This window comes from Babylonia areolata, chromosome 2 (assembly GCF_041734735.1).
Source record: "Babylonia areolata isolate BAREFJ2019XMU chromosome 2, ASM4173473v1, whole genome shotgun sequence".
In the NCBI taxonomy this organism is placed as follows: domain Eukaryota; kingdom Metazoa; phylum Mollusca; class Gastropoda; order Neogastropoda; family Buccinidae; genus Babylonia; species Babylonia areolata.
The window spans coordinates 68,232,561-68,257,191 of NC_134877.1; the positions used below are offsets into that span (position 1 = coordinate 68,232,561).

The 24,631-nt window shown below is 39.9% G+C and overlaps 1 protein-coding gene across 1 annotated transcript in view; it reads right to left on the reverse strand.

Moving 5' to 3' along the window:
• Positions 1-4,699: 4,699 nt before the first annotated feature.
• The window catches only part of LOC143278191 (beta-1,4-galactosyltransferase 4-like), a 35,299-nt gene continuing 15,367 nt past the window's right edge, over positions 4,700-24,631 (reverse strand). Inside the window, exons 2-7 of the mRNA XM_076583234.1 lie at positions 18,202-18,437; positions 15,329-15,516; positions 12,115-12,237; positions 9,677-9,781; positions 6,317-6,464; positions 4,700-5,153 (exon numbers count right to left, since the gene is read on the reverse strand). Of these exons, the coding sequence (XP_076439349.1) occupies positions 5,097-5,153; positions 6,317-6,464; positions 9,677-9,781; positions 12,115-12,237; positions 15,329-15,516; positions 18,202-18,437 (857 nt within the window). The 3' untranslated portion in view covers positions 4,700-5,096. The remainder of the gene's footprint in view (positions 5,154-6,316; positions 6,465-9,676; positions 9,782-12,114; positions 12,238-15,328; positions 15,517-18,201; positions 18,438-24,631) is intronic.

Here is a 24,631-nt window from a genome sequence, read left to right on the forward strand (position 1 = left end):
AGAAGTTCACCTCTGTTCTTTACTGCAATTCCGCTTCAAACACTGGTCCAGACACAAATTTATCCTTAACTACTGCGACACTCTCCTAAGTCATACAATAGCAGCATAACCACAATGCAGTTGGCCTTAGTAACGGCAGCACAGTTCTGCGCGAAAAAGTCAGTTCACTTGAACCAAATTCGAGCTCGTCTGTTGAAGGCCAGTGTCAATGGACCTGCTTAAGTTGCGTGCTTGTGGAATCGGAGAGGGTGGAACGGGATGAGGACGTTGGAAATATGGAGGTCAGGGAAAGGAGTGGAGACAGGGAATTTGGAACAGACAGGGCAGAAGGGGAATGATGACCACTGCAGAGGCTAATCCTGGAGTTCTGTCAGGGTGGCAGACAGGGGAAAGCCACAGGAAAAATCTGTAACAGACTCCCATGTCCAAGGAGACTGCTCTTTTACAAAAGAGTACCCCCCCCCCCCCCAACCCACCCCCTTGCAACACGTGGGAAGTGCTGCGCATCCAGAATCGGCCTCTTCTCCCATATGAGGACACACACCAACAGATAAGCCTGCCTGCCTACTCATCTGTCGGTCCGATGGGAGACTCCATCCACAACCCCCCCAACACCCTCCCCCCTTTCCTTAATCAATACACATTACGTTAAATGGATATCAATGCAATCGCTTTCACACAAAAACTACAAATGCCAAAAGTACATGAACCGTTTGTTATGGTTTCTCTGATAATGAGAGTTATGCCCACAAACAAACTGAAAGAGTTATTACAACTAACCCTAAATGACTGTCAGTATTTATCCTACTGGTTTCTAACAGAAACAAAACCCAAAATTTGATAGGCAATATTACAATCTTCATATTACATTTCCAACATGACACAAAAATGTTTTGGAAAATCTAGACAGTTTTCATTGTAAAGAAAATAAATTTGAAACAATAACTCAAGCTGAATACATGTCAAAATAACAGGTACTTAACCTTATTAACACACGAACACGCACAAATGAATGCCATGAGCCGTGACACATATCTTGTTAAGAAATAAGTATGTGATAGACTGTTGCGTGAGCACCATGTAAGAAACATTACCAACATATTTGGTCAACAATTCATCTTGCACATGCAGATTAAAGAAATTGTTTTACATCTATAGAAATCATTTATTTTGCTAATGGTTTCCAGTGAAGGCATGTTTTCTGTATTTCTCCATGTTAGTCCAATACACCTGTCTTTTTTTTTCCAAGCCGAAATTTTGACAATTGGACTTTTTCTACCACAGCATATAATTACACACACACAAATTATATATATATATATATATATATATGGAGAGAGAGAAACTTTGCACATATAAGCAAACAAGAAAAAAAAAAAGCATACAAAAACAAAAAAATAAGCAAAAAAAGCAAACGAAATATTCAATTTTCTGTACATATTCACGCCCATGCATTTGAAGATGTAGTCACGTGTCTTTTGTGTCTGCTTCCATTCATGTGGAGCAATTAGCAGTACATTGCATCGAGTCTGTCCCCATAAAAAGAAAAGCCAATGAAGCTGCTGAAATCATTTAGAGAAAACCCGAGTCTCAACAGAAACAAGGTGCATGAAGTTCCACCGTTGTACAACCTCCAACCGCTGAATGATGCTCACCCTTCATTTCAGCAAATATCGCCCAGACAACCGTTGTGTCCGTTGTTCACTGACGAAGGCCCAGTAAGTAAGTAAGTAAGTAAGTAAAAAAAAAAAAGTCGAAAAGTTCGAAACAAGCAACATGTCTCGACATGTTTGCGACAATACTGATAAAAAAAAAAAAAAACAGAAAAAAAACCCTTCTAAACTTCTGTATACTTTTGTTATGAACACAATACAATTCTTCATACCTGGAGGTATGTTTTATGACTTTGTCTTGGGAAGTAACGCTATACTTCACTTTATATGGGTATCACATCATTTGTAATTTTGCATGATAGCCAGGAAACTTGCAAGGGATCTTGAACACAGGCACATTCTCCCTTCAAATCAAGGTGGTTACAGAACAGGCAAGTCCACATGGGAAAATGCAGCTGCTTTTGCATGTGAGGTGTATGAAGGATTTCAAAGAAAAGAAGAAACACTAGCAGTAGCAATCGACCTTGAAGATGCCTACAATAAAGTCCAGTTTGCGCACCTCATGGAGCTGCTACTAAGGTATGGAGTAAGTTTGACACTGACCAGAAGGATAGCAGCAGTGCTTCAGGAAAGAACCGTCGTCCTACGCCTCGCAGACTGGATGTCTGCACCTTCTAAACTATCCATGGGACTGGCACAAGGGTCTCCGCTCTCTCCTGTCCTCTACAATGTCTACACGAAGGGCCTTGCAGACTTAAACAACAATGGAATAGCTCGGGTGGTTACTCTTGCGGATGATGGCCTGGTCTTCAAAACTTCGAAAGATGCTCAGGAAAGAACTAAAGCCGTCCAGAAACAACTAAACAATATTGCTCAATGGTGCAAAGACACAGGATCTTCCATCGATCCAGCGAAAGCCCAAACGTTGCTGTGCACCCTCAACAACAGAACCGCGAGCAAATCACCACCATCTGTGTCATTCGACGGGATTCAGATCGAGAAAACTGAATGCCTACGCTACCTAGGAATACACTTCGACAGGATGCTGACCTTCAGAAAACATACGGAAAATACTGTTCTCAAATGCAAAAAGGGCCTTTCAGTCTTAAAAGCAATGGCAACCAAAGGTATTGAACAAAGCCACCTCTTCCTGCTATACCAATCACTCGTCCTCAGTGTGATCGACTACGGACTTGGGCTAACAACACCATCTCAAAGCAACCTCCTAAAATTAGAAAGAGTTCAAAATGAAGCTATGAGGCTGATCCTTGGAACAACAAAAGACATGCCCACAGAAACCATGCGATACCTGCTTGACCTTCCTTCAGTGCAGGCCAGAAACATGTTAGAACAGGTTAAGACCTACTTCAAAGCATTAGAAAACCCTCAAAACCCACTGCATGACGCAGTCAAAGAACCAAAAGGCAGCCGTCTAGGACGAGGAAGATCATGGATGGGGCAAGCAGAAGACACAATCCAGCTAGTATGCCGACTACAAGACCTGAAAGAAACAAAAGAATGGGAGAAAAACCCCGAAAACCTCAATCATCTATTCAACACAGCCATTTCACCCACTCTAGGAAGACATTGTCGGGAATGGCCAGAGGGCAAAACTGATGCGGAAGTGAAGCTACTCATAGAAGAAAACAGTAAAGAAGAGGACATCATCATATACGCAGATGGCTCAGTCACCAAAGACCAATCCGTTTGGGGATTCACTGCGAAACAAAATAGGAAAAACAATTAGGGAAGAGAATGCTGCCTACAAAGTCACAACCTCCAGCCTACCGATGGAAGTTGAAGCTGGGCCACATGCCCTCCAGTGGCTATCGTCCATCCATACGTCCGGAAACCAACATGCCATGATTCTAACCGACTCAATGAACCTCATACAGAAAATTGAAAACGGAATGGGAAGCCCAGAGTGGCATAAGGCAATGCGCAACTTTCAGATTAAAAAACTCACATGGTCATACTGCCCGGGACATGCAGGTGCTAAGGGAAATGAGCGAGCTGACAGACTTGCTGGTAACGCAACACCAACGAGCGGCCTACATCTAGGAAAATCGGAAATCGTCAGAAAAGTCAAAGAATATCAAAAAGAACAGGTAAAAGGCCATCACACCATCGATCGCCTCAAAGAAATAAAAGCAGAGAGAGGGAGCGGCCGTAAGTCTAACATGAAAGGTAGAGCACGATGCTTTGCAAATCAAACAAATATCGGCATCATTTCCAAACCAATATTGCGCAAATTTCTTCAAAACGGAACAGAGTCTCTGTGGGCTTTTCCAAATACAATAGACTGAGCAACACACTAGACGCCACGTTCTTGGCATCAGAGATCTTTTCCCATCCCTCTTGCGGCCAATCAGTGGCAGCCTCTGTGCGTGTGTGTTTGTGTGTATGTGTGGGTCTGTGTGTTTGAGTGCGTTTGTGCATGCGCAAGGGTGTAAGTGCACACAAGTGTCAGGAGAGTTCTGTGCACGTGCGTATGTTTTTTTTTTTTGTGTGTGTGTGTGTGTGTGTGACGGGGGGGGGCGGGGGGGGGGGGGGGGGTGCCGGGGGGAGGGGGGGTAGAGGATGAGGTATGCATGCCTACACTGTTGGAGCAACGGGATATTGGAACGTGCGGGTGTATATATATATATATTTGTATATATATGTGTAGGGTTGGGGGTGGGGGATATGGGCGTATGTGTGTGTGCTTGTACAAGTAAGTGTTCATCTGTGTGTGTGTGTGTGTGTGTGTGTGTGTGTGCGTGTGTCGTGGAAGCTGCGATACGTAGCCTAGAAATGAGTGTGTGGAGGAGGGGGGTAGAGGAGGTGCAGGGTAATGTGTGTGTGTGTATGTGTGTGTGTATGTGTGTGTTGGGGCTCATGTACGTTTATGTGTATTTGACTGTGCTTTCATATCTGTGAAACTGCATGTTGGCGCATATCTGTTATGCATGTGTGGGTGTATGTGTGAATGTGTGTCTTCATGTTTTACATTTATTTGCTTATTTATCATCATTGTTGTCTTATTTATTTATTATTATTATTACTATTATTATTATTATTAGTATTAGTATTATTATTATTATCACTACCTTTTTTCATATTATAATTATTATTTATTTATTTATCTATTTATGTATTTATTTACTTATTTATGTACGCTTATCTATTATTTATTCACCTTTTTTTTTTTTTTTTTTTTTTTTTCAAGGGCTGACTAAGCACGTTGGGCTACGCCGCTGGTCAGGCATCTGCTTGGCAGATGTGGTGTAGCGTATATGGATTTGTCCGAACGCAGTGACGCCTCCTTGAGCTACTGAAACTGAAACTTGTAATTTTGCAATGTTAATCATGTGACAGTTTTTCTTGTTAAGATGATGGAATTTCAAAGTAAAATTGCAATTCATTGTATGTACTCATTTTGGTCGTTATGAATTAACTTAAAAAAAAAAATCCCAGCTGTTTTCTATTTTCTCAAGACGTCATTTAAGGAAGCGCGTTCACGCCTTTCCCGAACACACTCCTGATGTCTCTCGGTAAATTCTGAAATATATAAGCATACACATATTATGACTATGACGACTACAACGATGATGATGATGGTGAAGTCATGATACTCATGATGATAATGATGGTGGTTGTGATGGAGGTGGAATCTGAATTATTAATGGCTTTTTAAAAGTATATATTAAAAATTTTGAACAAAGAAAAAAAAAAGGAAAATAAATACAGGAACGATTTGGGAGGGTGAGTGGTAGTGAGGGGAGGGGGAGAGAGGAGGCTTGTGCTCCTGTGGCGTTTTTTTTCTTCTTCTTTCTTTCTTGTGCACATATTCGTCCATGCTCACAAACGACCAACGGTTGGCGAACATGCATGTTAAATTGATAAATCTATGTTTCGCTGCAGATGAGAAGGCTCGTTCAGAACCCAGTAAGAAATGAACATACGTGCATGGCGAGTTTTTGTCAACAAGACTGACCTGAACAGGGTCTTCTGCGTTGTATGGCCACATAATGGATGAATAGCTTCCGTGGAAAAGGGGTGTGGAAATGTGTGTGCATGGTGGATTCTGGGTGAGCGGCAACGAGATGGATGGTGGGGCAGTACAGATTAAAAACGGACCGACCCCAAACCTCGTTTCCCATATGTGAGATGGCCAAAGCGAAGTAGAACCAAAATGCGACGTAAGTGTCGAAATGCCCTCGACTTTCATCAGATTAAAACAACCTCTCTCTCTCTCTCTCTCTCTCTCTCTCTCTCTCTCTCTCCCTCCCTCCCTCTCTGTCTGTCTGTCTCTCTCTCTCATAACTATTCTTTCAGAGATGTAACAGTGTCAACACTTTCAAAATCTTTGAACAGGTAAATTCTATCAGCCATCTGAAATTCCTACATAAACAACAACAAGAACAATAATAATAATAACATCATTATTACTCCTGAGCAATAGTACTGGCAACTCTTGATGTATTGTTAAACGTGGACACTAAAAAGCCGCGAGGCTTATGAAACGTCCAAAGAACTTAACTGAGCTGCATTGGGCGTTATTAAAAAAAAAAAAAAAAAAAAAAAAAATCTACTCTTTTGACGTCAAAATAGGTAACGCCCCCCGCCCATCCCCCCCCACCCTACCCGCCCCCCAGAATCTAAGAGCCATGGTATCATCCCAAAATAAGAATCTTTAAGCTGCAGGACACAGAAAGTCTCACCTGGATCACCTCTTCTTCATTGACTCTCACTCTGAGCCAGAGGAACAGTGGCATGGTTTTGATCCACACTGTGTGGTACACTGCCTGTCTCAAGCCGTCTTTGTCCATTCGTTTGAAGGATGTCTTTTGGTGGGCTTTGAGCATTCTTCTGGAAATTGTCAGGCTACGAATATTTTTTTTCTGCACATTGTCAGGTTATGAGAATTTTTCTGCATATTGTCAGGCAATGAATATTTTTCTACAAATTGTTGTGTTGTGAGTATTTTTCTGAATATGGGTTGGTTTTGAGTATTTCTCTGAAAATTGTCATTTTGTTTGCACAAAACTGTCAGGCTATGAGTACTTCCTGCATGTTGTCAGGCTGTGAGTATTTTTCTGCAAATTGTCAGGTCATAACAGTCAGGCTACTAGTCATTATTTTGTGTGCGGGGGAGGGGCATATTTTTAGATCTCAACCTCTCCTTCTACCCCTAACCCCGAGTGGTGGTTTGAGTGTTTGTCTTTCGGAATAAAATCCGATAAAAGGAGGTCCTATGTACAGAATGTATCAAAATAAAGTTAAATACCTAACCGATTCTGCAATGATGCCCTAAACATGTACTGAACGCATATAAAAAGCAGCAGTCTATGACAATCGAGTTATTCAAGACAAAGTTAGTAAAATGAGTTTTGATAATTAAGTAATCAAGAGTATACAAACAAACAAGAAGACGAACGGTGCTGGATTATATTATGGCACCGAAGTTTAAAGTGGCCAGCAGGTCTGCATTTTCCTTGATCTGGGTGTTGGAGAATTTTTCATTTTATGGAAAAAAAGTACGTTAACACTAAAGCAATTCATGAATTGTGACCTATCGGCTTTTAATTAAGAAATCACTCATTTCTGATGAAGAAAGAAAATTCTGCGCACCCTTGAATTTGAAAGTGGAACATAAAGAAAAGTGTTAGAATGACGTGCAAGTCCACGGGACTCTGAGCACAATTTCCGTATCTACTACTTCTGCTACAACAATTACAACTACTACACGAAAACAGGAAACCACCTTCAGATAGCTAACCATGGATGCGGCACATTCTGTCATCGTAGACTCGAACCGATTGGTTTCCCGACATAACAATTCCAGGTGGCAGTTGTACAACAGAGATGAAACCAGTTTCTCCACCTTGTTCCTTTTTCTCCGTGCCCACGGCATTGTCTTTAGAATAGAATAGAATAGAATAGAATAGAATAGAATATGTATATATGTCTTTATTACCATGTGTACCGGGCTAACAAGGAATATTGAGAGGGTGTGGGGAGTGAGTAGGATAGTATATAAAAGGTACAACCACGAATAAAAAAAATCATATACAAACACAAACGCAGTAGAGTTATACAATCATCGAGTCGTCAGTTCATTCTTAATTGTTGAGGACTGCTTTTGATATTATATATATATATATATATATATAATATATATATATATATATATATGGAGAGAGAGAGAGAGAGAAATTCTTTTTTTTTTCCTTTGTAAGGATATTGCTGAATAGTACCTCCGTATATCAATCCGCAGTGTCTGTTCACATTTGCCTGATAATGCTTGGGTCATGATATCCTAGCTAAGCTAACTACTCACGCTGCATATATAGCCCCTGTTTACCCTTTTTTTCACTCTCAGGTGTAAGGAGCAAAAGAGCAATCATTTACCAGATTCTTTCCTCATATATATATATATATATATATATATATATATATACATATATATATATTTTTTTTGTGTGTGTGTGCAATAGTTACTCATTTTCTAGGTTAAAAAAAATCCCTACCTAGCTTCCTACACTGGCAACTGATTCCGAGACCTCATTGGATTGTGATTGTTCTCCAGGAGAAATTGAGAACACCACCTGATTATAAGGGTAGTGTTCTCATTGTAAGGACGCGCTCCCTTGCCTGGGAGAGCAGTCCGAATTTCACACAGATAATTCTGTTGTGACAAACAAGAACAACAAACAAACAAAAAACCCAATAGAACACAATAGGCCTACATATCATATCACCCTCGCTCTTTTCATATTATACCATCCTCGCGACGTTCCGGATCCCATGCATAGGGCAGAAAGGAAATTTTCTTTCTAAAATTACGTTTAAATAACATACATGCCGTGACCCAAGTAGTGCAGACTCCGGCAGGGGTCTGACATTCCTGTCCTGTGCAAACTACTATCCGCCTATGCGGAGAAAACGAAACTACGGCCGATAACCTCCCGGAAGTAGGTAACCTCTATATTCGTTAAGAAAGAACAAGAAAATTATTCATTGGTAACTATCATATCATCATTTTCTTTACTATGTATTTTGTCTTCTTGTTTTCTTCGCATTCTTTATATCAACACTCATGGGCAGTTTTGGGAAGTTACTGGATTTTGATTTTTCTCCTGTTGTGATTGGGAACACCCTCACATTGTGATCCGTGTCAATGGCTCGCCTGCTACGGGATACACGAGTTCACAGCCATTGCCCAGATATCCGACGAGTCCAACAAATTTACAAACGCGTTTGTACAATAACTGACAGCATCACTCACATACACAACAAAAGGGTTCTCGGTATGTTCATAATTGTCACAAACACAAGACAAGACCCGACAAATTCTAAGTCATGTATGCCAGAAAACGGAATGGCATTATCACACACACACACACACACACACACGAGAGAGAGAGAGAGAGAGAGAGAGAGAGAGAAGAAAAGCAAATAACTAAATACGCAAGAGTATTTAAAAAAAAAAAAATCCAGGAACCGTTTTTCTGAGGTTCTCTAACCGGCATCTCTAGCACGTACGTTAAACAAATGTCTATATTTGTATTGTGTTGTATATAAGCCCACGTTGTTAATGTAAAAAAAAAAAACACCCCAAAAACAACAATAACAACAACAAAAAAACCCAACTAAACAATTACAACCACACAACTACAAACCCAAAGACCAAACGGCAAAATAGCAGAAAAAAGCTCTGGCAATTAGAAGTGGAGGTAGCCTACAGTATTATGAAATAAGAAAAATGACAAAGAAAGCTCGAAGCATGCACTCAAATACATTCAATCGCTCAGGCAACGATTTTTTTTTTCTGACCATTGTCAAATATCCACATATGCCCTTACTTACTCCCCCCCCCCCCCCCCAACCCCCCCCGACCCCCAGTTAAACGTGTCTTGGTTTGATTTCATCTTTCTTCCCTTTCCCAGTCACACATCAATGAACAACATGCAAATCAAATATTCAGAGTTCACACACACACACACACGCACACACACACACACACACACACACACATTATATATGTATATGACAGGGCAGTTTGCTGTTCTTGTACTCACGTTTGGTACGTTGGTTTGTTGACTTCGTCGCGCTTGTGAACAATCATGTGGTACTGGGCCATGTTGTCTGGCAATCGAGCAACGGTGTATCCTTTTGCCACCACCCTGCAATACAGCAGTTCGTAAACACACACACACACACATACACATACACACACACATTATATATATATATATATATATATATATATATATATATATATATATATATATGTATATATATATATATATAGAGAGAGAGAGAGAGAGAGAGAGAGAGAGAGAGAGAGAGAGAGAGAGAATGGATGAATGAACGAACAGAGGAATGAATGAATGAATCTCCATTTTCCAATGATTGGGATATTAGCACACTGGCCGACTTACATATCTACCGTTGTTTTAAGAGTTACAGACACAGACAGACACAGACACACAGACACACACAGACACACACACACACACACACACACACACACACAGGGCTGATAAATGAACTTTCTGTATGTGCTCTTGGTCAGAAGTAAAACCCCATATTTCAGATCCATGTGTTAGTATTGGTTGTATTTGATGATCGAACATTAAAAAAAACAAAAAAAAACACCCGTGGTGAATATTCACCAATTGTCCAGAGTAACTTGGATATCGCTGCCACGCCTTTTCTCGCTCTATCTGCGAGATCTTTGAGTGTATGAGAAAATATAAGCCTCGTAGAAAGGTAGATTCCAACATATTTATACAAATTGACTATCCGTAATTCCTCGTTTCCAAATGACCATCTCTCTATTGAGGATAAGTATCCACTGTTTCTGAAAACAACCATGTCCGATTTTTCGAGATTAACAACAAGATCAAGACGGGGTGATGAAAAGCAAACAAGAGTTTATCAATAAGATACTATCCGATCATGCAAAAGATTTGCTGAATGAGGCCACGTCTTTGATTGAAATTGACTTAAATGAAGCTCTTGATCACTTTAACAGATACCTAAGTTATGCTGGTGAATGCATGAAAAAGAAATGAGAAACAACATGTGTGGTTTGATCAGGAGTAGACAAAAACGAAAATCACTTCGACAAAATCTGAGAAAGATAAAAAAAAAACAACAACAAAAAACGCTTATGTAAAGACGATCTTACATACACACAAAAATGAACTGACCTAGAGGAATGCACACATGTGTATATTCAAAAACGAAGAGAATACAAAGAAATTCTTAGACAAAAGAAAAGATCACACAGAGAAAAGATAGTTTCTAGTATACAAAGAAAACTGAATAACCCAAAGGATGTTTGGCATACAGTTCGTTCTGTTCGCCCAAGGCCAGGAGGACACAATAATAAAAGTAGGGAAGAGTGGTATGATCACTTCAAGTGTTTTTAACTGTCCTGCAAGTAATCAAACTGACAGTGGTTATAATCAGAACGATACACATACTCAAACTGATAGAGACTGTGAAGTATTAAACGTACCCATTTCTACAGAGGAAGTCAGAGATGCAATTAAAGCCTTAAAGCGCAATAAGGCACCAGGACCAGATGGTTTAATAGGTGAATTTTTCAAGAACAGCATACACCATTCCTCGTGTACTATTAAAAAAAACAACACTTTCTTTTTGACCATGGCTTATTCCCTGATGAGTGGTGTTTATCCATAATGCACCCATTGTACAAGAAGGGTGATTTGAACAACACTGACAATTATAGAAGAATATCACTATTAGATATTTGAAATTGTATAGTTTTATTTTGAACAACCGCATTACAAAAAACTGGATAGAAGACAAGAACACAATTGGGGAGGAACAAGCAGGTTTTAGGGAAGATCACAGCATATTTCACCACATATTTACGCTTGTAGTTATGGCCCAGAAACAGTTATAAAGACACAGTAAATTATATGTACCATTTATCGACTTCCGAAAGGCCTTTGATTCTCTATGTAGGGAGAAATTATGGAAAATACTGTATGGAAATGGTTTGAATGGTAAGATTCTGAATGCCCTGAAAAGTATGTATTGTACTGTGAAAGCAAAAGTCCGCGCTGGTGGTGAATCAACAGAGGCTTTTCTGTGTCCACGTGGCTTAAAGCAAGGGGAGGTTTGTTCACCAGTTTTATTTTCACTGTTTATCAATGAACTAACAATAGATGTTATTAGTAATGAAAAACATGGGATTCAGCTTTCGCCAGAATTCTTGTAATTATTTATTCTTTTATTTGCAGATAATATTGTTCTATTCTCCGATTGTGTAATTGGTTTACAAAATCAGTTAAACATATTATTCTCTCTCTCTCTCTCTGTCTCTCTCTCTCACACACACACACACAAACACACACATACACACACACACAGATAGATAGAGAGAGAGGGGGGAGAGAAAGAGAAAGATACATACAGAGAGAGAGGGGGAGGGGGGGGAGAGAAGGTGTGGGGGGTGGGGGGTGGGGGGCAGAGAACAAACCTGGAATACAGGTCATCATCTTCAAGACCCCATCCGAACAGGGCGTTGGTATAACCGTTGACGTTGAAGAACTGCTCTCGAGTCATGGCAACCGCCCCCCCAAACAGTGCCGGGTATACCAACCTGCGACATGGTGAACGACTGAACAACGCAAAGCAACACTTGACAAGGGAAAGCAAGGTAAGTCAAGACGAGATAACAGTACTTTCTTTCCTATCCCATACCGGTCTAGCAGTAGTAGGAGTGGCGGCAGCTGCAGCAGCGCAGTAGCAGTAGTAGTATTTGTAGCAGCAGAAGCAGTGGTAGTAGTTGTCGTAGTAGTATAAGTAGTAGTAGCAGCAGCAACAGTAGCAGTATTTGTAGCAGCAGGAGCAGCAGCATTAGCAGTAGTAGTCGTCGTCGTAGTAGTAGTAGTCGTCATCGTCGTCGTCGTCGTAGCAGTAGTAGTCGTCGTCGTCGTGGCAGTAGTAGTAGTAGTCGTCGTCGTAGTAGTAACAGTAGTCGTCGTCGCAGCAGCAGTAGTAGCAGTTGTCGTCGTCGTAGCAGTAGTAGTAGTAGTAGTCATCGTCGTAATAGTAGTAGCAGACGTCGTCGTCGTAGTAGTAGTCGTCGTCGTAGCAGTAGTAGTAGTCGTCGTCGTCGTAATAGTAGCAGTAGTCGTCGAGGAGCAGCAGCAGTAGTAGTAGTAGTCGCCGTCGTTGTAGTAGTCGTCGTAGCAGTAGTAGTCGTCGTCGTAGCAGTAGTCGTCGTAGCAGTAGTAGTAATAGTAGTCGTCGTCGTCGTCATCGTAGCAGTAGTAATCGTCGTCGTCGTAATAGTAGCAGTAGTCGTTGTCGCAGCAGCAGTAGTAGTAGTTGTCGTCGTCGTAGCAGTAGTAGTAGTAGTCGTCATCGTCGTAGTAGTAGTAGTCGTAGCAGTAGTAGTACTCGTCGTCGTCATAGTAGTCGTCGTCGTCGTAGCAGCACCAGCAGTAGCAGTAGCAGTAGTCGACGTCGTCGCAGCAGTAGTAGTAGTAGTCGTCGTCGTCGACGTCGTAGTAGCAGCAGCAGCAGCCTCCGTCTGTCTCACAAGACAGCAGATTTGCATCCGTACGACAGGACTTGATCAGCTTCTGCTATGGATGAACAGCGTTCTGCAACGGTAATCTCAGCTGCATCTTGCGTTGCAACGTCCATTGCAATGGGTCGGCATAAACCTTGTGCATTATTCCTCCCTCTCACACAGTGTCTCCGTCGTGACATGTTTTCCCGCCACAGTCAGGATGAAAAAAAACAAACAGCAGTGGTCAGATTTCTTTTTTCATATCTCTGTTTTTTGCTTTTTTTTGTGTCCCCCCCCCTTACCTCCCATCCCCTCCCCTCCCCTCCCACCCCGATGATAATGTTGTGCGGGTTATTTCCTGTTCCTCTTTTACTGTTATTTTGTTAACAATCTGTTCAATCCTTTTTCTCAAAGCTGTCTGCGGAACATGATTACAGGTCTTGGACATATAATATAATCATGATTTGCGTTGTCTATCTGTCCGTCTTTCTGTCTGTCTGTTCTCCCCCCTCCTATGTGTGTGTGGTGTGCGCGCGCGTGCGTGCCTGCCTGTCCGACTATCTGTGTGTCTGGCTGACATCAACCAATAATAATACAAACGTACATTTCATAACCATTAAAAATCGATTTGGGCACGTTGGATGATTCAAAGATGGAACACGAAAAAGAAAAAAACAAGAAAGGCAAGGCCTTCAAGACTCACTTGTGATACACTTTAAAAAAAATCCATGTTTTTATGTATTGAGTATAATGCATTTACTGTTATATTTATATTTTTTGTATTCTCTAAACTTGGCACTTTGATCTGATATTCGACCCAACAAAGGATCTGTCATTATTATCATTTTTTGTTCAAACAGGAACTTCTTTTGCTAAGCATGGAAGTTTTATTTATTGCAAACGCTTTGGTGTAGATAGCAGAACAAGGGAAATTATTCTGCTGGGAACTTAGTTTGCTTTAAACTGATCTTTCTCAGCTTAAACATTACATTTTGAAATTATACTCAATACATAAAAAGCTTGGATTTAAAAAAAAAGTGCATCACAAGTGAGTCTTGAAGGCCTTGCCTCTCTTGTTTCAAAATGTAATGTTTAAGATGAGAAAGATCAGTTTAAAGCAAATTAACTCCACTAGCATTACAGAGTAATTTCCCCTTTTTACTACCTGCATCAAAACGTTTGCAAAATAAATAAAAATTCCATGCTTAGCAAAAGAAGTTCCTGTTTGAACAAAAAATGATAATAATGACTGCTCTAGCTGTTGGGTCAGAAAATCAGATCAAAGTGCCAAGTTTAGAGAATACAAAAAATATAAATATAACAGTAAATGCAGTTTGCATATAATTAGGCTTCATTCTTTATTTTTTTGTGCCAATCCCAGAAGCGCAATATTGTTTTAAACAAGATGACTGGAAAGAACTGGATTTTTCCTATTTTTATGCCAAATTTGGTGTCAATGGACAAAGTAGTTGCAGAGAAAATGTCAATGTTAAAGTTTACCACGGACACACAGACACACACACACACAACCGAACACCGGGTTAAAACATAGACTCACTTTGTTTACACAAGTGAGTCAAAAATGACAATTAGAATCAAACAACTCAGAACCTCACACACGAGATTCAACGTTTCAAAATTAATCAAACACGTGCACAGAACGGCTGAGAGGGAGAGGATTCAGGGAAGGATTTCCATTCGGCCCTTCATTTCGTGCCTCATGTTGCCTTACGTAGTGGACAGGGCACTGACTATTGAGAAGTACTGGTACTATTGAGAAGGCTTATGGGAGGGAAGAGGTGATATGGGTGTTTATTTCGTTCACCAAAGGCGGGTTGGTGGTGGAGAACCAACCTGACAACACGCTTGATATGCAGCAACGTGCATCTCCAACTGCACACACATTCCTTAATTTAAAGCTTATGTATGCGCGCAGAGACTGTGTAGTTCCTCAGGGGACCGGACGCGGTATGGTTGCGCGCTCCGCTGCAATGACCAGTGGCTGAAAGAATCCTTTGTGGTCGTGAGTAATCCCTCACATAGATGTTTGTATCCACACATACTGCACATAATTTGAAAATAAACACAGAGACGCATGGAAATTTCGCTTCGTATACAGTCACTGCCGAAATAAATGATTTTATACATAAACTCAACCCAACTGCTCACTCACTTGAAGTTGAACTTGTCTACAGCCGGGGCCAGATGGACAGGCTGTGGCCCACAGCGGTACAGGTTGAGGTCATTCAGGGGCAACATGTCCACGTCGTGGAAAATGAAACAGGTATAGTTTTCAAACTTCAACGCTTCCAGAACTCCAGCGTTGAATGTAATCCCCTTGTTGAAGTGTGTGACATTTACCTTGGAAGAAAAAAGGGGGAAAAAATATAAGCAAACTGTTGTCATGACCAGTGTACTCTACTGTCATAGTCCGTTTCTGCATTTGTATTAATTTTGGTCTGTTCACACACACACACACACACACACACACAGAGTGTTGCAAATCTCCGAGGTTTTGAAGATAAGCTAGCGCATCGCTCACTTCAGTTTATAAGCAGTTCAAACAATGCAACTGGTCAACATCAATCAAATTTCGTTTTGGAACGAGACATGTCAACATTGTCGGCGGCAACACTTCAGATGAGTGTTCTAAACACATACTCTCTCTCTCTCTCTCTCTGTGTGTGTGTGTGTGTGTGTGTGTGTGTCTGTCTGTATGCCTGCTCTGAAATACAGGGTCAATGACGAAAGTTAGTATGCGAATCTGGAGGTAATTTCTCTGGTATTTGTTTTTAATCTGCAGTGAAAGAAACACCCTTTTTGTGAAGACCATTGATATGGTCATAAATCTAACCTGGTCGACATATTCTTTTAGTGTAAAAAAAGAAAAGGAAAGAAACAAGAGAGGCAAGGCCTTCAAGATTCACTTGTGATACACTTAAACAAAATCTAATCGTTAAAATGTGTTCTGTATTTGTTATTATAAAGCTTCGGGTTATAAAAAAAAAGAAAGAAAAAAAAGTCCTAACCAGATTCGAACACCGCGTGTTCGGGTGAGAAGAAACTGTCTTACACATTACACTATCGTGGCTCCTTAACTGACGTTCTAAAATTTAATATTTGAACATACTTTGTTAAAGGGCGATAAATCAATTGCGGTATTCGCAGTGAGAACGCTGTTTAAATCATATTATTCTGGTGATTCTTGGGCGTTCAAAAAATCTTTAAGGGCAATTAAAAATTCTTTTTAAGTCCGCGGTAAAGGATTCGTGGCTATCGCCGCAATCACACTGCAACATTTAGCCGTTTTCTCTAGATCTAGATAGATGTACAAGTTTAGTTACACCCGCCGGGAATGTAGTACCACACGGTCGATTCAATTTCTCTTTTATGTTCTAGTTTTATAGTTTTAAAGTTGGCATGAAAATTTAGTATTTTGTTAAACTAATAACATGTAGAGCCAAGTACAAGTACTTCTAAACGTCGTAAGAAGTGAAAAGGACTTCATTTTGTGAAAAGTCAAGACTGGAAATTTTTTCGTTTCATCGTGATCAATTCAAGGGTATTAACTCGCATGGTTTACAATTTTTAACTGTGAATTCCGACTGATTCTGTGGATATTTTTATGGCAATTTGGGGCATAATCCAGTAAGTGATGAGGCGTTCACAAATCTTTCTCTGAATAAATATTTAACGGTCTCCTTCTCCAACTTTCCATCACATGTTATCGTGTATTGTCGATTGAATATAGGATTGAACGGGCAGGTCAACAACTTGAAACAAAATGGCGTCGTTCGCGTTCGCGAAGAATATGAGCACGCGCTTTGAATGTGTATAAATATGTGTACGCAATTGATTTTTGTCCATGACCTTCAGGGCTCTGCCAACAGATCTGTAAGGCCCACTCGTCGTATTGATTTTAGTATTTTCCGAAAAAGACCACTTGGGCGAATGAACATAGTGAAAGCCCTGTACACTGAGAGTAAAACACACAAGCTTTTTATGTATTGAGTATAATTTTAAAATGTAATGTTTAAGATGAGAAAGATCAGTTTAAAGCAAATTAAGTCCCCTAGCATTAATTACAGAGTAATTTCCCTTCTCAAGTTTTACTATCTGCACCAAAACATTTGCAAAATAAATAAAACTTCCATGCTTAGCAAAAGAAGTTCCTGTTTGAGCCAAAAAATGATAATAATGACTGTTCTTGTTGTTGTGTCAGAATATCAGATCAAAGGGCCAAGTTTAGAGAATACAAAAAATATAAATATAACAGTAAATTCACTTTGCATATAATTTGGCTTCTTTATTTATTTTTTTGTGCCCATCCCAGAGGTGCAATATTACTGTTTTAAACAAGATTACTGGAAAGAACAGAATTTTTCCTATTTTTATGCCTAAGTTGGTGTCAATGGACAAAGTATTTGCAGAGAAAATGTCAATGTTAAAGTTTACCACGGAGACACAGACACACACACACACACAGACACACACACACACACACAGACAACCGAACACCGGGTTAAAACATAGATTACAATCTTGCTTCAGGATGTTTGTACTTAGCTCCTCAACAACAGGCAAGGGCTGTAGCATTCTCTCAACTCGATCTGCTTCACAGCACAATGTACATCATCACTCCCACTCCATGTAGGCCTATTCTTCATCTCTGTTCCCTATAACAATGGGCAGTTTCTCACTCCTACCGTTCATGTATACTCAATGACATAATTTGTGTGATAGTCAGTCGTGCCCGACTATGACCACCAGAGCAGCAGAGGAGGCAACTGCTGTCCTGACCATCTGGGCTAGAATTTGATTATAGTGGAGAGTGTCTTGCCCAAGTTACATCCCCACTCTCTCGGGCAAGAGGGTTTTTGAACAGTCGGCGTCGGGTTGGTTCCCATAGGCCAACTAGCCCCCACGGCTGCAGCACTAAGAGCCAGTACGATTTTGCCTCCTAATTTGAGAATCATAGTCCTTCACAAAAGACTAAGCTGTTGATGACATCCTGTAACAAGAATGAAGTAAAGAGGGGTGACTCACCGACTCAATGACCCAGACGGTGAAGGAGACCTGCTGACGGATGAGGAAGGGGATCAGGTGATTGAGGAAAATGCGCAGATGGGTCCAGCGATTCGTGCAGCTTACGAGGATGGCGGTTCGATCCTTGGGCAGACAGTCTGGGGGTCGGTAGCTTCCTCTTTTACCCAGCACACCGCCAAATTCTGCCTCCAGAACTTCCATGGGTTTGTTCACTTCTTGTGTCAATCTGAAGCCCACTGTTAAAAAAACAAACAAAAACAAACACACACACACACACACACACACACACACACACACAGAGATGTGCACTTAGCCAATGCTTGAAAACCCAACGGAGTTAAGACAGGCAACAATCATCAATGGTTGCTATTTCGGTGCCTTAAGAACGTAGAAACAAAACCAAATGATAACCGTTTGCGTGGAAAACTGTTGTAAAATCGTATCAAGACATTTGGGCGGTACAGTCTGTGGGACCAGCAGTTCGGAATTCGAACAGTTCTTGATAAAGCAAATCTCACAAATTAGGACTATTATACAAACACAGCACCACAGCGCAGAAGAATTCACTCGATGAGAGAATGCACACAAATCGAATTTGTAATGTCAGTTGGCTGCTGGCGGTTTCTGTTTCTGTCTGCCCCCTGTTTCCATTCCCACAAATGCACACAGTTTGAACGAAAATACTGAGCGTGACTGATTTTTTTTTCAAGCAAGAACTTTATCTCTTTTCGGATGAAAGCACATTTGATTTTTGATCAGACCGATACTGAATAAAATCACCCATTTTTTAATTAGTTTTGTTGTGGCGTTGTTTGTGAACGATTTCTTTTGAAACTAGTATTTTTTATTAAAAAAAAAAGTCTGTATAGTACGTACATTCAAATTCAGACTGGGTAAAAGAAAAAAGAAGCTTATATGATGCGGAATTATGTAATCAATAATTCAAAGTGCACACTGGGTTACTTGTGCTTATGACATTAACACAATTCACCATATATGTGTGTATTATATATATATATATATATATATATATATTTTTTTTTTTTTTCGTGAAAGTGGAATACAAGGAAATTTTGAAAAACGAAATGAAATAGAATATAAAGAACGATGGCAGAATTATTCTGAAAGCCTCTCCCTCTCTCGCTCTGTGTGTGTGTGTGTCTCTGTATCTCTCTCTTTGTCTCTCCCTCTCTCTCTCTTCACGACTTTTGCAGTTGCTTTCGATTAGACACCCCCTATTCCAGCCTAGGGCAGCTCCGGAGAAAATATTTAGGATAATTTGGGAAAAAACCCCAAAAGTAAATGAAATAACGAAAGAAAACAAAAAAACAACAAAAAATGAAATAACGAGAGAGAGAGAGAGAGAGACAGAGACAGATGGTTTATTCATGTATAGGCCTTGGAACCTTATGAAGGGGTGTGGGAACATCATTTTACAAACATGACATCACGACACTGTGAGCATCAATAAACACAATCAAACAAAGATATAACTGCATTACAGTTCAAGGTGTAGAACAATGAAAGAAAAAGCAAACAAACAAAGAAAACACCGTTTTCACGAAACAGCCATTTCTCTGAATTTGAAAGCTTTGAATAAAGATATTGAAAATTTACGAACAACTTCAGGGGGAGCAGATAACATCACTAAGTTCAGTTTAAACAACGTAGGCTTTCTGTAATATTTTGGTTGAATTAACTCGTCTCGAATGTTCCTTAAAGCTGGACAGCAAAGAACAAAGGGTATCTAATGTTCTTGTGGGTCTTTACATAATGGACAGATCAGATAACTGTCGTTACATATATATATATACATTAAAATTAAAAAAAAAAATGTACGCTTATAGTTGACTTCATCACGTTTTTGCGCCTTATACATATTATTATTATTAGTTCTTTTTTATGTATTTATCTATTATTTAATCACCCCCCTTTTTTTTTCTCAAGGCCTGACTAAGCGCGTTGGGTTACGCTGCTGGTCAGGTATCTGCTTGGCAGATGTGGTGTAGCGTATATGGATTTGTCCGAACGCAGTGACGCCTCCATTAGCTACTGAAAATGAAACTGATACATATATTCTGTATCTGTAATGATGGACCGCTAATTCGGTAATACCAAATACAAATCTTTTCGTTATATATTTTAAATGTCTATCCATATTTAACACTAAATGAAGTTTCAGATCAGACACACTGCAAAAATTCTTACAGAAACTAATTCTTTCTCTATTTTGAATATGATCAGACCACTTCTGCCATCTACAATCAATCAGTCGTTGTCGAAACACACCGATAAACGCCTGGATGCTATCAACACTGGTTTAACCAAACAAATCCAAACCCATATTCAAACAAACAATGACGAATCTCGGTTACCCAGTTTACTCAGCCTCTAGCATCTGAACCATACACCATATCATAAGCTTTGCGAGGTATTCTGTTATGTTCCATTTGTAGAAATCTCAACCAGTAACAGATACACCTGACTGCAGAAACTAGATATAACGGGTATCGGTTCGTTTCACCATACACTAAATCAGTGGGCGTTTGCCTATCTGCTCCTAAAAATTTCTTTAATGGAAAGTGTGGACTGGTTCACAGCGAATAGCAGCTTTATCTAGACCTCATAATTTAGACCTGTATTGCACAACAGGTTGCACTTGTGCACCAAATAGTTTAACAAATAAATCAGAGGAAACATTATTGAGCACATGCAGCTTTTCATAATACATATTAATGCATTTTTGGCTCTGCTTGCAAGATCTTTGCATGCACCAACGAAACTCAAGCGTGTGGAGAAAAATATGCCCAGATATTTGTAAACATTGACAACTGGCATCAGACTGCCATCATACACCCACCTTTCTCTACTGCTCAAATAATCGCCCTTACGAAATACCATGATGTTACTTTTAGACATATTAACTTTTAATTGGAGTGAAACTGCTGCATGGTGAAAGTCGTTCAACTGTGTAAACCAATAACAGTTTCTGACACCAGAATAACATCGTCAGCTAACAAAAGTATGAATAATGTCTTCCATTATTACTTACTTGGATTGCTAATTCATTAATAAACAAAGCATCCCCCCTGCCTAACCCTAAACAGATGATAAATTCAGTCAGTTTAGCGCCACAGTGAACGGTAGATCTTACTACATTATGCATGCTTTTTATACACTTGTAAAGTTTACCTCTTATACCATTCCTAAGTAAAACTGGTCACAGAAGATTACGATTAACAGAATCAAATGCCTTTTCGAAATCAATGAAAGCAACATACAACTTACGGTTAAAAGAAAACTTTCTGTACTAATGCAAGCAACGTAAAATGTGGTCTACAGTGGAATATCTTTTTTAAAACCGTCTTGGTGGTCACCAGTGATGTCCTTTTCATCCACCCATTCTCTCAATCTCTTATTAATAATTATTCCATATAATTTACAACTTATGTAAAATAGGGAAATTCCTCTATAATTATTGGAATCATTTATATCACCTTCCTTATAAATGGGCAAAATTATTTATTCAGTCCAGTTATTTGGGTAAATACCTTTTTCAAACAATTTATTTGATAATCTAGGAAAGAAAGGAAGTACCTGCTCAATGCAATTTTTAAACTGTTCAATGATGATTCCATTAGGACTAGCTGCCTTATCATTTTTTAGTTTCCTTATTGCCAGCAGTACCTCTTCTTTAGATATTGATCTATTTATGTATTGATCTGTGTCATCATCAAGTATATCATCAACATGTACAGCTAGCCTCGTTTTCCACATTATCTACATTTGGTTGTAGCAACTGCTGAATATATTTAAACCAAGTATCTATTTCAATGCTTTGTCGGCTGTTTTCTTTTAAACGAGAGTTTACTTATATCATTCCCAAATTCTTTTTGACAATCTTTGCTGATATCACTCCCAAATTCTTTTTGACAATCTATAGAAGCTACAAACTTATCTATTAAAGATCTATTAGATTATTTCCTTTTTCTCTTTATTAAATGTTTATACTCTCTTTTCGCAATCAAACATCTACGGCTTCTGCTTTTAATGTCCGTCGTCTATTTCATAACAAAGCCCTACCTTTCTTTTGCTCTTGGTAAACTCTTATCAAACCAGTCATCTCGTGCCTTCTTGTTATTGACACGCACACATTTATTTCATACATTCTGCACTTTCTTTGATACATTCATTAAACAATAAAAATACATAATTTACATCCACATGAACTAAATCTATTGCATTATCAATTTTAGTCCTCATTTCATTATTCCTTTGAGTATCACGAAACAAATCAGCATATTCCTCATTCCACATTATTTTTTCAACGACTGTCTTGCTCTTGTTCAATGACATGAAGATTCTTCCCTGAAGGATCTTTAACGTGCGTATTTGATCTTCTGCTTGCGTATACACACGAAGGGGGTTAAGGAACTAGCAGGTCTGCACATATGTTGAACTCGGAGATCGGAAAAATCTCCGATCTTTACCTACCAGGCACCGTTACCGAGATTCGAACCCGGGACCCTGAGACTGAAAGTCCAACACTTTAACTATTCGGCTGCTGTGCCCATCTTGCAGCATATGAAAATAATCTTTCACAGACAGATCTTGACAAATGTTTGAAGTCCTAAGCATCGTGTGCCAATAAACAGTCAGTCAGACACTCTTCAAGTATATCAATCCCATTATCAATATCAAAATAAACAAGAGAGGCAAGGCCTTCAAGACTCACTTGTGATACACTTTTTAAATAAGCTTTTTATGTATTGAGTATAATTTCAAAATGTAATGTTTAAGATGAGAAAGATCGGTTTAAAGCAAATTAAGTCCCCTAGCATTATTTACAGTGTAATTTCCCTTTTTACTATCTGCACCAAAACGTTTGCAAAATAAATAAAACTTCCATGCTTAGCAAAAGAAGTTCCTGTTTGAACAAAAAATGATAATAATGACTGCTCTTGTTGTTGGGTCAGAATATCAGATCAAAGTGCCAAGTTTAGAGAATACAAAAAATATAAATATAACAGTAAATGCAGTTTGCACATAATTAGGCTTCATTTTTAAAAAATTTTTGTGCCCATCCCAGAGGTGCAATATTGTTTTAAACAAGATGACTGGAAAGAATTGAATTTTTCCTATTTTCCTATTTTTATGCCTAATTTGGTGTCAACTGACAAAATATTTGCAGAGAAAATGTCAATGTTAAAGTTTACCACGGACACACACACACACACAACCGAACACCGGGTTAAAACATAGACTCACTTTGTTTACACAAGTGAGTCAAAAACCAGAACAGCGGTACCCTCCTCACCTGACGATTTAGCAGACCTCGGGTCTTTCATTCGCAGCAAAGCCGAAGCACGTTGTACGACAATAAAGAGACACACTGCCAACCCAAACCGCCGGACAAAACAAGAACGACAACCCCTCTTTAATTTCCTTAGACCAAGGAGAAGATGCTCGCTCGCTCCCTGTCACAGTCTCTCTCTCTCTCTGTCTCTCTGACTCCCACTCCCTCTCTGTCCCTGTCTCTCTCTCTGACGGTCTGTTTCAACGCCCTTCAAACTTCGCTTCTTTATAATACGCGCTTTTATATGAGATAACTCATCATCCGGTGTGGGACTTCTCTATAAAAAAGAAAAAAAAGAAAAAAAAAAAAAAAAAAAGAACGATGGCTCATTGGTTTAGTGTTTGTGGGAGTGAGTAGTTGCCTTGGAACGATCCTTGTTCCAAGGATCGTTCCTCTCACCATTGGTGCTTGGAACATAAGGACTCTCCTGGACAGAGATAACGCGGACAGACCCCAAAGGAGAACGGCACTAGTTGCATCCGAACTCGCCAGATACAACATTGACATCGCAGCCTTGAGTGAGACTCGGCTTGCAGGCGAAGGCGAGCTCTGTGAACGGGGATCTGGTTACACCTTCTTCTGGAGTGGACGAGGAAGCGAAGAGCGACGTGAGGCTGGTGTTGGTTTTGCAGTAAAAACAGCACTTGTCAGCAAGCTAGCAGGAATCCCAAAGGGAGTCAACGATAGGCTTATGACCATGAAACTCCCACTGGCATCTGGCCAGAAGCACCTCACCATTGTCAGTGCCTACGCCCCAACCATGACAAACCCGGATGAAGTGAAGGCGAAGTTCTACGAGGACCTTCACTCTGTCATTGCTGCTATCCCTAAAGCAGACAAGCTCATCATTCTTGGGGACTTCAATGCTAGAGTTGGCTCTGACTACATCTCCTGGGATGGAGTGATTGGAAAGCACGGTGTGGGCCACTGCAACCCAAATGGATTGCTTTTGCTTCAGACCTGTGCAGAGCACGAACTGCTGATAACCAACACAGTTTTCTGCCTCCCTACCCGTAACAGGACGTCATGGATGCACCCTCGCTCAAAGCATTGGCATCTCATCGATTATGTCAT